Source organism: Lissotriton helveticus, chromosome 9 (assembly GCF_964261635.1).
Source record: "Lissotriton helveticus chromosome 9, aLisHel1.1, whole genome shotgun sequence".
Classification (NCBI taxonomy): Eukaryota; Metazoa; Chordata; class Amphibia; order Caudata; family Salamandridae; genus Lissotriton; species Lissotriton helveticus.
The window spans coordinates 981,539,456-981,557,555 of NC_136070.1; the positions used below are offsets into that span (position 1 = coordinate 981,539,456).

The window sequence follows — 18,100 nt, forward strand, 5'->3', positions numbered from 1 at the left end:
GATTAAGTGGTGAAGGACATAGTCAAGTTAGTCTCAACTAGGGAGAGTAGTTGGAAGAAGCTGGAATGGTTTGCTGGGTTTGTCAGTCTTTGATGAACTGTCAGTAAATAATGTGATTCTTATGGAGAGGTGGCTGGTTGGATCCCCCACAGGGTATCAGAGAACGCTTGATTCAGTTGGCTCATGATTGTCATCAGGGTATCAGCAAGATCAAAAAGTATCTTAGATGCTTGTATTGGTGGTGTGGTATGGATCACCCCATTGTGAGGGACTGTTGTGAATGCAGGATGAGTGATATGGGCTTGAAAGAACTTCACCCATGATTTGCAGGGAGCTGCTCACTGAAGTTTGGGTAGAAATAGGACTTGATATAATTGAACCCATAAATGTGGGCAGCACTGCCAAGTATGTTTTGGTGGCCATGGACATACTTTAGCGGTGGCCTGAGGCGGGGGTTACTGAGATAGAAACTTGATGACAGCAGCAGTATCAATCTGAGGTGTTTGCCAGAGAAGGTAATCCTAGATCGATCTGGACAGATAACAGATTGCAATTTACCTCAAAGGAAATGGAGAAGTTTCTTGGGGAGAGGGGTATTTCTCACAAAAGGAGTGCCCTTTATCATCCAGAAACAAACTGAATGATTGAGAGGTTCAATAGAACTTTGAAGGAAGTGATACAAATTGCTACATGCAGTGTGTGGATTGGGTCCAAGCTATTAAGAGATGGATGAAGGAATACAGATTCACACATTCCACCACATGTTCTAGTCCATTTGTGTTGCTCAAAAACCGCAGACCTTATACAGTGGTGGATCCTCCTTGGGTGGAGAGTTATTGTAAGAGTGGTATGAAGTCTAGAGAAAAACACAAAGGAGAGAGTTGTGTATGCAGGAGGGGAAAATACATAATGCTTTGCAAAACGGATGACTCTTTGCAAATAAAGGTTGGTGATGTTGTCAAGGTGAAGCTGCTAAAGAGAGAGAGTTAAAGGTATTTCTCAGTTCAGTAGGTCATTTGTAGTGACAATAGTATTGCATGGTACAGCCAAGTTGGATGATGGTCGCATCTGGCATCACAATCATCTGGTGGTAGTGAAGATTATTTAATTTGGTTTTGGGTGCTTTAATAGAGGCAGGTGTGTGGTAATGTGCATCCTTTGCTATTTTATGTACCTCTGTGGTGCACTTATTCTTTATTCCACAGCGTATTAGTATGTGAATTCTAAGTGGAATGTACATAGTTGAATGTATGCAGTAAGAGAGTTGGCTGAGAATTGTTTCTCAGGAGGTGGCTGAAGTTTCCTATGGATGAATAAACCTTATATTTTGGAATTGCATCTTCTCCTTGGATTACTTGGGATTATTGAACTTCACACTCTGGTTAATGAATGACCTCTGAAAGAGGAGTCGCTCACTGGTGTGTGTGAGATTGCCGTCATGCAAACCCTGGGATGACACTGCTTTTATGAAAGTGAGAACCAAAAAGTCTTTAATAACCTGGCTGGTTGACCTAAAGTCCACTACTTGAAGTCCAGAAACTGGCACCACAATAATGATTCTATAAGAGTAACAACATTTAATGGCGAGAGGAAGGACAGCCTTGGAATTCTTGCTGCCCTATGAAAAAGACCATATGCTAGAAAATTACTCAGATAGCTTAGAATTGGATTTCAAACCTGGCCACTGCACAGCTGGCCTGATTAACAATTGCTCACCTGTTTGATGCAGCTTATCATGGCATTAGTCGGGTGGGGTTGAACACAATCTTTCCAAATGAAAATTCCAGTGGATCAAAGAACAATGCACGTTATTGAATTGCCATCAAAACGAATACCAGTCTGCATAGACGCCAAGGTGAGCACATAGCCATATGAAACAATGCCGAGAGAATGTTTATTCTGTGAAAATAAAGATGTCTTCTGGCAGTGGGAGGGTGGGCAAATTAGCAGAGAGCTCGCTGTTGCCTGAGGAAGAGGGCCTGCAGTTAATGAACACCTGTAGCAAATGAGAGGCTTGGCAGTCCAGCTAATAGATCACAGCCATGAGATCACCCCCCACCCCCACCAAATGGCCTTCCTGGCAGTAGAGTCAAGGGCAAAGATGCTGGCTTATCATGGGTCAGGGCATGCAGACGAGCAAGACAGCACAATTAAGAGTAACAGCAAGAAGAAAGGAACTGAGCAGAGATGTTAAATTGAGGCTTTCCACATGCTACCCAGCAGTCACCCACAGACATGCCCACATTCGAATGAGCCACTGATGCCAAATCAGTGAAGGTTGATTCACTGAGAGAGAACGCACCAGTGCCTTCTGTGGACCAGGTATAGGTGCACATTCAGAGACTGCTGTGTGTGGCATAGCGAAAGCAATGGTGAACCATGCTAGGGCTGAGACTGAGGCGACAGATTATTTTTCACGTAAGCAATGGCTCATGCTTCACCCGGGCTGCTCAGAGGGCTGTAAAAAGTGCATCAGTGTTCATGCTGGGTTTGTGGTTCTCGTTTTTCCTACCATACCTTCTGCAGTCCTAGTAGTGGAAAAAGATGGCTTGAACGCGGCCTCCAAAGATACCACTTCTTTCCTGGTGCCTATTGACCCCCAACTGTCCTGGCAAGGAGGAAGGCAATATTTCTTTGCAGGGAGGAGTGTTGGACCTCACGGCGGTTAAGAAAACTACAAAATTTGCTAATGGCACACAGCCATGACTCAGGATGAAAAAGCCTTGCTACTTTGTATTAATGCCCTTCACAGCAACTTGAAAGAAGAACTAGCATCATTTAAGTTGCGGTTAAAAACGTTGAACGAAAACTTGACTGTTTTCAGAGTCTTGGCAATAGAAAAGATGGAAAGAGTGGAGCGGTTGATGGATACTGATGCTGGAGGGTCGAGATGAAGAGATTGATGGGCTGTTAGAAGAGCCAAAGAGATGAGACCAAGTCTCTAAAGGAACATGTACTACCCGAAGGAACTAAATCGAGACACTGGACAATCTGTGAACAAGTACACAGTGATAAGGAAGACTGCTGAGATTTGTGAAGTCCTTCCTGGGAACTCCAACAAGGTCCTTGATCCTGTGAGCCATAAGTGCTGCATCGCTGGGAAGATGCCTGGAGTAAGGTGAGGGAATAGTGACTGAAGAGACATTCATGCTAACAAGTTAATCCTGTTTGTGCCCCTTCCTTCAAGCGCCCATTGAGCAGCAATATGTTTATTGTAGGGTTATGCTAAAATGGGAATAATCATTTGTTATTCATGGTACAAATCCATTTGGGGTGCCAAATTCATGACAAAAAATGACCTACTGCGATGTATTAGACAGTTTGCTTTGAGACCTCTCTCAGGAGTATATTTTAATAAACAAATTAAAACATTAAAAAAAAACAGTCCTTGGCAATGCAAAAAATGCTTTGGGAGCCTTCTTCACAAACATTGTGCTGCAACCTAGGCCTTTTGAAATCCACATACTAATTTACTAATTATGGTTAGGATTCTTACAACAATGTTACTAGAACCAATTTATCGAAATTAAATGTAGCCCAATAGTTTATGGCGTACAGTAGTAGGCAAGAGATTTCTGCTTTTGTTATTCAAGTGACAAACCTGACTTCAATGAAAATTATTTATTTTATCACAATAAGAGCCTGGGGCACAACAGATAAATTGTACAAAAAAGTGAGGGTTTTGTTTAAACACTTAAAATAAAAACACGGGTTTACAAATATTAGATTGAGAAGATGCAACTAAAACTAGAAATCCCTCCACTCAAAACTTTTCCAGAATAATTCTGCAGTAAATGGAGCTCAGGGGTGACCTTGAACAAAGTACAAAGATAATTCAAAGAACTGCGATAGAAATGTAAAAGTCGTTTGCTGTAGCTGTTGGATCGAGCTAAATTGAGGGCCGTTCTGAAACCTGACCAGAAAATAGCGGATGCAGAGCATCCATACATCGCCAAAACACTCCACATTTTTATGTGGCGGGGTCCCATGCCTACTTGTATATGTAGATAGTTGAGATTCAAAGTTGCAACCAGGACAGTTGACTGAAAGACGTTCTGTGTGCTGCATTTTAAAGTCAACTATCCCGTAGATCACTGCAGTCGGTAAACAGCAGGGTACATAATTACTTATCCCTTGCAGGGGGGCATAAAATAAACCCGATTATCAAGGACACATTTTGCTCTTATACAGCTCTCCGCAAGGAGCAGTACCGGTCTAGCAGATCTCTTAAGAATACATGGCCGGAAACCTTGTGACCAGTACATTTTGTGAAAGCCTGGTAGATTTATTTTTAGGGTAACTTTGTACACCATCTGTCGCCTTAAGCTTAGGACACGTTGGAAGAGGCCTAGGCGTGTTCCTAACGCTCGATAGGCAGTGGTAAATGCTAGGCCAATTTATTTTAAAGCCAGGAACCCAAAGGCTGGGTTGTCGAGTGCAATACAAAAAAAAATGTTAATATTTTTTTTCCAAAAACGACGATGTAACGCAATAAAGCTATACACGGTATTTCCATAAGATTTCCCTTGGTCAATATTCTGAATTATTTCCACTGTTTACAGTACGTTTTAAGATGCTCATCCTCCCTGTAGGCGCGCCGATCCCTAGCTGCTCTCCTGCTCGGCGCTCTTGTTCCGTACACTCACGCTGCGATTGCCCAGTAGATAGAAACGTAAGGCTTTGGTCGCCCACTCTCCAGCCGAGCTGCCGATCCCGATACGGGGCGCGCTCACTATAGCCGCCTGAGGGTCCTGATCAGATTCCACCCAGGCGTCTGGATCACTGGTCAGGTCCCTGCGATCGAAGCTCTTGTCTAGGGCTAACGCTTGACAGATCTTTGAAGGTCCGTTGCAAAGCTCCCAGTCCCGAATAGGCTTGCAAGCCTCCTTTTTGCGGCGTGCAGCCCGAGCTTCCCGCATGTAGTCCAGGCCCTGCAGCGGCTCAAGCGCCCGCAGCAGCACGGCTGCCCCGTCGCCCTGGCTTGACACGTTCAAGCAGTAGTACATGCCATAAATCTGGTAAACGTACATGGTCCCCGGTGCCATGAACATGGCCACGTTCCTGCCCGTACGCCGTCCACCCGCGGAGTGCGAGGCCTTGTCATCCCCGCCTAGATAGGCTTCTGTCTCCACGATGCGGCCGCGCAGCTCATCCCCACCAGGCAGCCTTCGCGTCAACACCTGCCCCAACAGGGCTCGAGCCAGGTCGACGCACGGACGATCAAAGAACTCGGGTCCGAGTCGCGAAGTCTTGATGACTGGCCTGGGAACAGGTGGGCTGACAGTATCCCTGTTCTGAGTCGACAAGCAAACGGTATTCGAAGCCGGGACATGCGACTTTTTTCCTGGTTCGGTAAAAGCAACAGGCGCAGTTTCCGTACGCGCAGCACATCTTCCCCTTCTCGCTGTTAACTTCTGACAAGCAGAGAGGGGCGCGGCCATCTTGTAAAAGAACGTCTCTGAGGCCCTGTATTCATAGAGCTAGAAGAAAGACTATCCGGATAATCTGTTCCAGGAGCTGACATTTGTTAAATAAATGTAACTCCTAACAAAGACCTAACTAAAATAACTGGTAGTGAAGACGGTGCAACAGCTGCGAATATGACGTGGGCCTCACCCCTTTCAACCTTGGAACACGCAACACGGGGAAAACCCGCACCCAATATGAACCCCAACCAACTGTTGCATCAATCAAGCGTCTAGTCAGTTACGAAATTGTATACGGCAGACCGCTTAATGACGGCTGAACTTGGAGCTTTCTCTGATTAAATACGCAGAACTGGTCAATCTTCAGAGCAACAGGCTAACTAGTAAATCCCTTTAAAAGGTGCCTCGATGACATAGTTTACCGTGAAAAATTCGAATGAATATTTATGCACTGAAGTTTCCAAATTCTTTCGTCCAAGATAGTAGCCATATTGGAACGGGGTGAAAGTAGTGTGTCTTCTCTTTTCATGGTGGCTATCATAGAGATGACAAAGGAAGATAGTGGCCGAACGGAGTAGCCATCTTAGGTTAGTGCAGTGACTGTACTGACCTATCGAGTTGTTTCTACGCAGTATATGCCCCCTGTTGCGGGGTTAGCAACGATTTAAAATGCCACAATATTGCGTGGCTGTAAATTGTAGAAATCGCTGTAAATCTAGATGTCTGGATGCACAGGGGAGGCCCATCACCTTTCATAGGTAAGTTCCAACACGTTTAGCGTCATTTGGCGTTACGTCTCTCTATTAGCCTGCGTCATCCAGAATGAGTTAGTTGAGGGAAGCAAGAATAGTGCAAAAGCAAACGGAATTCCTAAGAACAGTTCAAGACCGCGTATAGGGATTTTGTCATTTGCTCTCACTACTCCTGATGTACCGGAGGAAATTTGCCTTTTCATAAGGGGGTGGTGGTTTGTTGTTAATGTAGAGATAGTGATCGCAGATTAGTTTATACGTGTTGTCACTGTCCACATCATTGTTTACGTTATTTTTAATAAAGGATTTATGTGTGCACACTGTAACCTTCGTGGTTGTACCCCACAAGTTACATGCTATGTGTGTACATAGAATACCCTGCATCTGAAAGGAGTTTATTATTAGTGCACCATGTGTAATAAACTGTATGGCTTTTCAGAATAAGACATTTGTTTTCATGCTTATGTGTGTACGTAGAATGCCCTCATCTGAAAAGAGTTTATTATTAGTGTACACTGTGTAATAAACTGTATTGCTTTCCAGAATAAGACACTTGTTTTCAATGTATGCGAAATGCGTGCTTATAATTGCCTAAGGACAGCTTTGAGATGTCTGTTTGGAAAATACCTCTTGCGGACCTTACTAAAAACTTTTATAGTAGACTTGGAGCTCTCTCATTGGTAGGATTTTGGTATCACTTTTAGTGTGCTTGCTTCTTATTCGATTTCTTCTATTCCTCTCTTCTTGTGTTTTGTTCCTTCCCCAGAGCACAGCTTATTTACCATCTTTAGATTGGCTTGTATCCTTCCACTACTCATATATTTTAGTTTCTTTAAGCACTCCATGGGGATACAAGTGTTTTCTTCTCCACCAAATACCCCTGTGCTCTCCATATTGCTCTCTCCTCCACCACTTGCTGTCTCCGTTGTGGAATGGGTTTTGTTCCACACCTGACCCCAACCCACATGTTCCCTGGTGCTCCTTCCTTGACCTTTTAAATTGTTTAGATTTTTTTTGTAATTCTCCCTACCCAAAAACCCCCAGAATCAAGGTTGTCCATTGCTCCCTGCACTCATCCTCCGTTGCTCACTGCCAACTTGCAGTCTCTATAAATATATATATATATATATATATATATATATATATATATATATATATATATATTAATAAAAAGGTTAGTGATGTTATAGTTAGATGAAAACTGTACTATGACTGCCGATGCATTTATCTTGGGTTACAACAAAGTAGGTTGTTGGAAAATTGCGGGTACTATACCCTAATTGTGTCGTTTTACCATCCTTTAACTCTGGGATGGAACCTGATTGAATTATATACATGGAAAACATCAAACTACTATTATTGTTGCACATTCATATACTTGAGGTATTATACCCAATTTAATGCATTGACATCGATGTAATTAACCACACTGTCACTTTGTCCTTTGATGAACCGATCTGTAAAGTTTTTCTTCAATTGAATGTAACTTTATTGGAAACACTGTATTGGTCATGACACTGACTCCGTGTATGATTACCAGATAAAATGTTAATGTGCCAACTAGAACGTTGGATGTCTAAAAATCACAATTAATGTTATTTTGATAATCATATGCACTCCAAGAATTGTTGTTTTGTTGATGTATAGTACCACACTTTGTTTATGTTCACTAATTGTTGTGTTGTGCCTGATGCTGATTGTAATACCTTTAAGAGCCCCATGGCCCCTGTCGGGGTCATGTGATCAAGATCACGGCTTTGGTCGAAACGCGTTTTCTGTCTGCGGAATGAACGCCTTTACCGCTGATCAGTGTGGCTGAAGAATCATCTTTACCTGTGATTCTTCTTGCGAAAAAATAAAATTATATATATATATATATATATATATATATATATATATATATATATATATTAGAAAAAGGTTAGTGATATATTAAACAAGCACTGGCATAGCCTATAGGTCTCGCTTTTGGGACCGTATAAGTATTTAGTTATGCAGCACAATATCCTTGGTGCAACAACATCAACTGTTGCATGGCTAAACACTCATAAGGTCCCACCAAAGGCGAGACCTATTGGCTATGCCAATGCTTTTTGGGAATGTGGATGTACTGGCATGTAGAGATAGGCATCCCTGAGGTCGATGGAGCACAGAAAGTCCCCTTGATGCTGGAGAGGCAAAACTGTTTGTAAAGTCACCATCTTGAAGATTCGATGGGGAATTAATTTGTTGACCCTTTTCAAATCCAATTCAGGACAAAAGTCGCCTGAAGCTTTCTGTACTAAAAAGATTATGGAATACTAGCATTGGTGCTGAGGAACCAATCTGATTGGGGCCTTCTAGAGTAGTTGGTGGATGCTGTAAAACAAAGTCTGCTAGTGAAGTACCGACTGAGGAACTTGAGTTTGACAGAAGTGCTGTGGAGGCTGACTTTGGAAAGGCTCAAGATAACCTCCTGAAATGACTTCTAATGCTCAGGCGTGTGTGTCGGAGGCAATGCATACACCTTTAAACTGCTGAAGTCTCCCTCCACTAGTGCCACTTCTGGATAGTCACACTTTGAGAGGAAACAGAGTGGAATTACTGGAAGTGGAAGGGACTGGAACTGGGATTTCTCAACAGACAGGGAGCCCTGGCCACAGCCCCTGCCTCGAAAGGGCTGACCACCCCAAAATGATCTTCCCTTGCCTTGCCCTTTAATGTGAAAATCCTCTACCTCTTGTGATAGAACGAACTGGAGCCAGTAACTTCTTTTTTTTTTTTTCAAATATTTTTTTTAACAGTTTCCTCCAGCTGCTGTCCAAAGACCTTCTCCCCCGTGGAAGGGATCTTAATCAAGATTGCTTTTTGTGAAGCATCAGTTTTTCATGACTGCATCCAAATTTGGCGCTGTGCTGCAATAGAAGCACGCTGCCGCGCAAAGATTATCAAAATAAATCAAACGTGTTTCTCCATTAAAGACAGCACTGCAGAACAATTTGCTCCCTCGTTCAACTGGTTGGCGAGCGACTTAGTCTTTTAACAGGGACTGCACCAGGTACGTAGTATACGCATTGGCATTAACTGCAAAATTAGATGCAACGTACGCCATTTTATTTCTTTTACGCACCGGATCTGTGGGTGATATGTCTTCAGAAACTATTGTACCCTGGGTAGCCATCCCAGTCATCAGGTTCTCCAACTTGACAGATGATTAAAATTCCTACAAAAATGCTTCAGTAGGATACCTCTTCATTAAAAACCAAGGGAAGGATTGTTTCTCAAAATCGTTGCACTACTGGGGAAAAACCCTCTATCCTGCACCATGTAATGGAAGGGACTCTGGTTCTATACGTTGGTACTGCAGAAAAAAATGTCTTCGGATGAGGGATGTAAGGGGGCTCAAAACCAAGATTCGCCTCTCCCGCCACCCCTCCTGCCTCTGCCGAAGCAGGTTCCATTGCAAAAGGATTCCCGAAGTGAGTGTGTCCCTGCAGTACTCCCATATATTATGGCAAAGCGATCTCGCGAGAAGACGCAATACTGCCATGCCAAGATGGGATAAAGGTGCCTGAAATGCATAACCAGGGAAATATACTACCACGCATACCCCACATCACAGAGGGACAGAGAAGGCAATGCAAACCTAATGACTGCCACGCAAATCATCAATCGGCACACATAGTCCAATCCGCCCAGGGGATTGTGAAGACCATGCCTACAAATGTACAAGGAAGTCGCTAGAACAGAACCCCAATGAAAATAAAAAGAAATAAACTTAAAATATCTTCTTACCGGGCAAGACATCATATGTTCACAGAAGAAACAAGTTTGACGGGGAGAGGAGGAGGAAGCAGGGGGAGGGGAGAGAGGAGAGGGCCTGTGCCTGTTTCCCTTGCAGGAGCGAGCAGAGGGAACCATCTGTTTGCAAGTTAATTACAAACAGATGGTTTCAAAGCTCGCTCCCGTAAGGGAATCGCCAAACGTGCACACGTTGCCTTTGAAAGCAATGCAATGCGTGCATGTTTTTGGGCGCAAAACCAAATCCATTTCAAGAGGTCTCCTCCTAAGCAGCGCATGCGCGCTGCGTAGGCAAGCCCTAAAAAAGGTTAGTGATGTTATAGTTATGTGAAAATGTCTGTTTAAATGTAACCCTTTAAACTAAAAAATACACTGACATTCACCAGTTATATTTATTCAAAGTAACTATAACTCACGCCCCCGCCATGCACAGCGTTGTCGGCAATGTTGCCCTTCCAGAAGTCGTATTTATGTTATCAATAATGTGATAGAATATGTCATGAGTGATGTAATATGAGTGATGCAATATGTAAGGTCATAAGCAGTGCATGGTGAGGGTGTGAGTTATAGTTACACTCGCTTTTTAGTTCTCGCACCTGCGAACCGGATCGCGAAAACGATCCGTCGCAGCGAGACACTTTTGCAATCGTTTCTGCTTTCAAGGAGTCAAGGGAGACAGGAGACAAGTGAGGTGCACGCGCAACCTTGCGAACTGGGATCAGGTCGCGCGCGCTTCCTGTCTCCCATGGCTCCTTGTAAGCAGAGACACACACACACATGTAGAACCCCTCACCCCCCCCCGCCGCCGTCGCGCACACATACAGAGACACCCGCCCCGCCGCCGCCGCCGCCGCACACATACGAGCGCACCCTCCAGAACAATGTCATTTTCGTCGCACCACTGAGACCGCCTCCCCGGCCGCTTCGTAGCTGGAGCATGACTTTAATTACTGTGTTGGCATCCTTTCACCTCCTCGTCTGCTGACCCTTGGATCCCAGAGCCAGCCAGGGTGCTCGGAGTGCTGGCCGACTGAGGCACGCGAGCCTCCTCTCCCCAGCGCGCACGGCAGCTGCGGCACCTCCTCTCCCCAGCGCGCGCGTGATCTCCTTAAGTGTCGGTTTCTTAAGTTTCGGTTTCGTTGTAAGCGATGCTCAGGGCCGTCCTCAACGTGGATGTGGTTATCTCTCCCTCCCATCCTCAGGACACCTTCCTTCCACATATGGAGTGCGGCACGGTAACTCTGATCGGGGCGACCACGGAAAACCCTTCCTTCCAGGTCAACATCGCGCTGCTGAGCCGGTGCCGGGTGATCGTGGAGGCGATGGGGGCTATTCTGATGAGAGCCGTTCACTCCTTGGGGATCCGAGTTCTGGAACAAGACGGGCCCGGTGACGCGGAAGACGGCGGCAGCGGCGATGAGTAAGTGATACACGCTGAGCAGCGGTGGCAAGTTGACAAAGGGAGGTGAGGGGTGGGGGGCGCTGCCTGATACAGTTGTCGAAACGGCAAGTACACATACGCGGGGGCGTAGGAAAGTTTTACAGCTATCTGTTTTAGACCTGACACAATGTGACCACACATGGGTCCATCTCGCTCCGCTTCACTGACTGCCAGTACAAGCATTCCTAAGTTGGGAATTGCCTTCCTCGGACTCACCCAGATTTTTATTTTATGTCCAGGTCTGTTTGGTATACATGGGTCAGAACTTACTTTTAAAGAGGCGATTCATTATTTATTTAATTTCCCCACCCCAAGTCGGCCCTACGCCCTCACTTTCACACTTTGACCACATCGGTCCCCCATCTGCCCCCGCTGATTCACCTACTGAGTCTTTCCAATGTAACTCCCCCCTGCTGCCCACCCCCCTTCTCTGCACTCCTCCTCGCGTTGTCTGCCTCCACCCACTTCTTCTCAAGAGGAGCCCCCATGCAGGAGGGGGAGGGGGGCTAGGGACCCAGCATTGACCTCAAAGAGCGAAGAGCAGATGTAAAGTGCTTCCCTGCCCCCTTTTCCCCAACCACACCCCAGCCTGCCCCAGCTGCTTGTTTTGAGGCCACTGATGAAGTGTGTTTGCGTGTGGGGGGGGGGGGTTGAGGGTTTTCCCACCCCCGCTAGTCTGCATTGTGTCGGCATTCAAACCTGTGACCCACAGGTTACCCAAACAAACCCAGCAGTGGCCGCATCGATTCATTGAGCAAAAACTCAAGCACGGGAACCTGTGATCTGCGGGCCATGTGGCCCTCTCGCCTGCAGGTGCATTAGCCACCCGAGCAGGCCCAGACTCTGAGCCTGTGATTTACAGGACCTATCCTGGGGACGTTCAGCTCAATCCGCGGTCAGTGGCTTTAAGAGCATATTTTACCCGGCTGAAAAAGTATTTATTCAGAAAACTGTATAGGCCGTGAACAAGGCCTCCGAGTTGCTCAGAGCGCCACACATTTATGCATGTTACAATTGAGTATATACAGTGGCTCGGATGTATAAGAAAGTATGGGGACTTTGATCCTGAGCATAGTGGGGGCACCGTTAGTGTGAGTCGAAGACGGGTCAGATTACAAAAAAAATGATTAATAATTCTACAGCTATATTGGACTTCCGCAAAGTGTGTGCCTCAGGGGATGCAAGTGTGTGCCTCAGGGGGTGCGATTGTGTGCCTCAGGGGGTGCGAGAGCATGCGGGGGGAGGGGAAGGGGCTGCGAGCATGTGTCTCAGGGGGTGCAAGAGTGCGCCTCACGGATTTACAAGAGTGCGACTCGGAAGTGCGATAGTGTCCCTCAGGAGGTTGCCTCAGGGAGGTGCTAGAGTGTACCTCAGCAGGGTGTGGGGGTGCACCATGGGGGGTGAGAGTGTGCCTTTGAGGGTGAGAGTGTGCCTCGGGGGGTGTGAGAGTGTGCCTCAGGGGCACACACAGCAAAATACAAGTCGAGCGGCACACTATGCTAACCATATTTTTAGCTTATGTGTTTTTAAGCCCCGCACCTAATTACATTGGCCACACACCTTAGAGACCTCCCCGCCACCCACCCCCCAGTTTTTTCATGCCAAGTAAAGCCCTGGAGACACCCCAGCGCAAAAACAAGCTCTAGAGACTCCAAGGCGACTGAATCAGTTCACCATGCAACAAAGGTGAAAAGACGAGCAGCCCTGCGACAGGGTTAACCCTTCAGTGCCCACGGGCAGTGATGGATGTGACAGCAGGCATCTCACCACAGTACAAGTGCAGCACAAAAAGTGGTTCCCCTCAGCCATCTCTCGTACTGCCCAGTCACAGCGCTCCCTCTCGCTCTCTGACTCTCCGTGGTGCCGGTGGTTGGGTGGGGAGTGTGGTTCCTTGATGATTGACCCATAGAATTTGTGTCTTTATGATGAGTTGAGAGGCGCGAGGCAGGCGTGTGGTTGTTAGTGGGTTTACCTCGGTGGTCCAGTAGAGGGCTAGAATAAATAAGTTGTATAAAACCAGGACACCTGCTGTTCCATGTCCAGCATGCCTACTTGAAAGAACAAGCATTTTCAATGTAATAGGTCTCGCATTTAATCGAGTTTGAGCTATTGGCATTGTAAATGGCAATGCTTTTATTTAGGCTTTATTTTTTAAAATTTAAATAAAAGGCATTGTCATTTACAATACCAATAGCTCAAATTCGCGTGAATGCGAGACCTATTGCATTGCAAATGCTTGTTTATATTGGTTGCTGCAATCCCCTCGGGACACTTGCTGGAGTCAGCAAGCTTTCTTTGCTCCTGTGAGACTCGTGCATGAAAAGGGGAGCCCTGCTGGCTCAAGCAAGTGTCCTGCGAGATTGCAGCAACCCCCAAAAAGTTTTTAAAATAAACGTGGGGGTGTATCTGGAACAGAGTTCCCATGTCCTGAAATTGTAGCTGCAACATTTCTCCTCACATTGCAGCCAGCCAATCACAGTGAGCTCCCTTGTGACTTGGGGGAGCCTCCCACTCCCCCAAGTGAGACGGCAGACAGGAAAAAAGCCCCCTCGGCCAATCAAATCACACTTTTATTTGAAGTTGCGTGTCAGTGGGTCTCACGCAGAAGAACCCAATTGCCCAGTTATATATATATTTTGAACCTTTATTTCTTAAACACTACTAATGGATTTACACCAAGAAAAAGCATGCTTTTTGTCAAATTCACAGGAAAATTGTGTTTGGCATCAGCCAATGGCTTGAAGGTTCACCCTGAAACTTTCAAGGAAGGAGCTGAGATGGATGTTTTTAAAAAAAAAATTCAAAAGTTTTGTGAAGATTCATCAAACGACACCAAAGTTGTTAGTAAACCAAAATTGTGTTTTGGGACACCCTTTTTTACCCCAGCCCCGGCTTGAGGGATCACCCTAAAACTTTCAAGGAAGGAGCTGAGATGGAGGAATTTTTTGGTGTGGAAAGTTTAATGAAGATTCATCAAATGGCGCTAATGTTATTATTAAACCAAAAAATGTTCTTCCTATGGTAACTAGATCCTAACTATACATACACAGTGGCGACTGCCACACATATATTAGTTATAGTTAGGATTCTTAGAGATGGGCAGTCCTAGTATTTTTGCTTGCTAATAACTTTGCCACCATTTGACAAATCTTCTCAAAACTTAACAGACCTATTGCTTTTTCTACATTAACAGATGATGCAAAGTATTGCAGTGATTCGTTAAGGGGGTGCAAAGAAAAAGAGCGGGTCTCAAGATGCATTTTTTCACCAGTGCATTTTACATAGACTTTATACTCTGCCATACAGTAAAATGGCTAAACGGATTTTGATGAACAGTGGCAGAAATATCGCTTGTGGTCTGTTGATGATCCCTTTTGGTAGTAGATATAGTTTTAAAATTATAAGGCATTTAAACTTAGTGATGTATTATTCTACGGTATAATGCAGTATTTTCATTGTATTCCGCAGTACCTGCCGATGTCAAAGCAGTATATGAATGGCTAATGACTGCCTTTACAAATAAAAATGATTGTCAACAACTGCAACTCTGGTGGGATAAATCTAAACCCTTTAGCCTACAATAATACATAAATTATTATTGGACATTACCGTAATTTGTCATTAACTTTGTCAAATATACTCTTTTTCCAGACACCTCCATCTGTGTTGCCATATATGAATGATTTATTTGTACATACTTCTTCAAATCAAGCTACAAATTCATCCATAAAACCGCAGTCATACTGTCCTCATAATTATCTCACTAAACAGACAGCCCAAAGCATATTTTTCGCCAAATCCGTCACGAGATAGTCCTCTTTCAGTTCAGTATAGCTGTTGCCTAATATTCGCATACTAAACATCCAATGTCATTAGGCTAACAGGTCTTTGAATTAATTGTCCTTTTTCAATTATCTCCGTGGATCCCTCCCTTTATGTAGTCAATGTGTTTCGGCCCCTTGATCTCGGCCTCTCCTGGACTGTACAAGGGATTGTGAAACCGCTTTTAGAATAAATCATTGTTGGTCATATCCTCAACTTCTTGAAATGTGTATATACATTTATATACACATATGCTTACACCTGTGCATTATGTATGACAAAACAAATACATCATATAGACAGCACGTCATGAAATCCCTGCCTTAAACAAATTTCAGCAGAGCCAACCCAACCACTAGAACCAATGTAAAGATATTGAAGACTGTGGTTAAGTCAGAGATGTCGTGCAAACAATGTATCAAACTCTTAAGTTTTCAAAGGTGATGTAGAACATTATATGTAAATTTCAAGTGTACGACCACTTGTTACTAAAAGTAAGCAAGCAACCACGTGCTCCTCCGAGGATTAAATACACATGCCCCTTGAATTGAACCTTAGACTAGTTACCCGGAGTGGCTCTTGGCTGTTAATAATCTTCCCTTTGGGATATAGGCCTTCACAATCTCTAGCATCAGCTCTCCACGCCAAGCTAAAATCTCAAGAAGACTATTTTACTTTAATATCTGCAGCGCAAAAAAATTGTAAACACTTGTTACTAAGGGTCAGAAAGTAGTATGTTAGAACACCTCAGAAGGTAAACAATAATTCGAACAGAAATTGAAAATTGGGTGACTGGCCAATGTGTCACCGTGGCATCCAATTACAATAATATGAAGAAATGCCGTGCAAGTTACATTGAATCAAATTCGATTTCGAAAGGAGACCGTGTAGGAGTGCAGGCAGTTTTGAGGCTCAGCGTCTTTCCAAGTATATCTACTGGCCGCTTAGTTCCGTACAAAAACTATCAAGCGTCCCTAGAATTAAACCTAACTTCTATCTGTGACAAAATGGAAACATGTGTTCTTGAACTCCACAAATAAAACTGTCCATTTGATATTGTTTTCTGTGTGTGCCATAGATTCAAAGTGTTGCACCAGTGGGGCCCCCGGTGTTTGCGTCTAATACGTGACCTGTGTTGTAATATCCAGTTCTTGACTGGCTGTCTAGTCTAGCCAATGTATGGTTTGTAACATGGACAAAAGATACAATAAACCACATTTTTGGTGTTGCAGTTAGAGAATATTTGTTGGTATAAGGTGTGTCCGTTAACTGCCATTTCTTTAGTATTGGTTATGAAGTTGCAAGCCATACAGTTCCCACACTAAAATGCCGTTATTGATGGTAATCCTAACATTGCGATAAGTCTTTAGCTTCCTTTTTTCTGGCTGATTTAACCAGGTGCTGCTACAAAGTTGTTCCCCTTTTAAAGTAAAACAGAGGCTTTGGAATGGTAAGAGGACTCCATATTTCCCAATTGGTTCTTATTATTTTTAGATTTTATTTGCAGTGGATAAAAAGGTCTTAAAACACATTAAAGGGGTAGTCGTTTCTCTTTGGGGGACAACAAGCTTTCCCAGGGGGTAAACCATGCCCCTTCAGAGCATTCCTGACTATTTTTTGAGGTACCCTCTATTCATGAGCTCCTTACAAAGCACCTCTATTAGCGAAATAGTCCTTTCCTACGGGAACAGTTCCTACAAATTCTCATGTAAGGCGGATCTTCTTTAAGGTATCTAGAATGGCTTCTGTCAAAGTGAAGCAGTGTATTCCTATCAGTCGGTTTGGTGAACAGATTTTACAATTAACCTGTATTCATCTACTGTAATCCAAAGATCTAAATAAATGAGTCTTTTTCTACTTGATGACTCCATGAAGTGTAGGTCTGATGATCTAGCATTTAGCCATTCATGCAATCCAATCAAAGTGGTGTCAGAGCCTCGCCATATGAGAAAAAATGTAATTAATATATCAATGCCATGTACCAATTTGGTTTTTGTACATATATTGTCATCTACATAAATCCATATATCTTCCAAATAAGACATGAAAATATTCACTATTTTGGGTGCCAAGGCACAACCCATAGTTACTCTCTTTACCTGCAGAAAGAGTTCATTTTTAAAGAAATTTTTCTTCAGGCATAGGATAGCCAGTTCTAACAAGCATTTGCAATGCAATAGGTCTCGCAGCATTAAAGTTTGAGTTATTGGCATTGTATATGACAATGTGTTGCATTACATTTTTAGCAAAGTCTGTATTGGTGTATAAAGATGATTTGCAAGATGATAGCGATGGAGTGGGGGATGGATGGATGGATGGATGGATGGAGTGGAGGGGATGGATGGATGGAGTGGAGGGGATGGATGGATGGAGTGGGGGGGATGGATGGATGGAGTGGGGGGATGCATGGATGGAGTGGGGGGATGGATGGATGGAGTGGGGGGGGATGGATGGAGTGGGACTTCCGTTCCCTTTCTTTTGGAGGCATGACACCTTTTGGTAAAGTCCGCACTATATCAAAACGCATAAATAAACAAATTCTGGAATGGTAACAAAAAGTCCCTCCATTGCCCGCACCCATATGCGTATCTCTCTGCATTCATTGTCCTGGACGGACCCCTCCCCCAACTCTTCTCATCCTTCCTTTACCCTGCAATCCGACCCTATTATCCCTCCTCCATGGTCACCTAATTGGCGCCCTTTCTGTGATTTGCCCAGATTCACAGGATCTTGACCCTCCCGCCGAGACTCAAACTCTGTTCCCCAGCTTCAAAAGTGACCGCTCTAGCCGTTATGCCACATCCTGTCTTGCCGGCCGTGTCTCTCATTTCCCCTCCCCCCAGCAATGCCAAGAGCATGTTATGCTAGCACATACGGCC

General features: G+C 44.4%; 2 protein-coding genes across 2 annotated transcripts in view; one reads left to right on the top strand and one right to left on the bottom strand.

The window, feature by feature from the left end:
- Positions 1-4,461: 4,461 nt before the first annotated feature.
- On the bottom strand, positions 4,462-5,441 carry LOC144782116 (DNA-3-methyladenine glycosylase-like). The gene has a single exon (XM_078661289.1). The coding sequence runs from the start codon at positions 5,439-5,441 to the stop codon at positions 4,605-4,607; it is 837 nt and encodes a 278-aa protein (XP_078517415.1). The 3' UTR covers positions 4,462-4,604.
- A 139-nt stretch (positions 5,442-5,580) lies between these two features.
- Positions 5,581-18,100, top strand: part of LOC144782115 (uncharacterized) — a 60,796-nt gene continuing 48,276 nt past the window's right edge. Inside the window, exon 1 of the mRNA XM_078661287.1 lies at positions 5,581-6,184. Within this exon, the coding sequence (XP_078517413.1) occupies positions 6,096-6,184 (89 nt within the window). The 5' untranslated portion in view covers positions 5,581-6,095. The remainder of the gene's footprint in view (positions 6,185-18,100) is intronic.

Coding starts and splice junctions, on each gene's coding strand:
- LOC144782116 (XM_078661289.1), bottom strand. CDS start 5,441: ATGGCCGCGCCCCTCTCTGCTTGTCAGAAGTTAACAGCGAGAAGGGGA.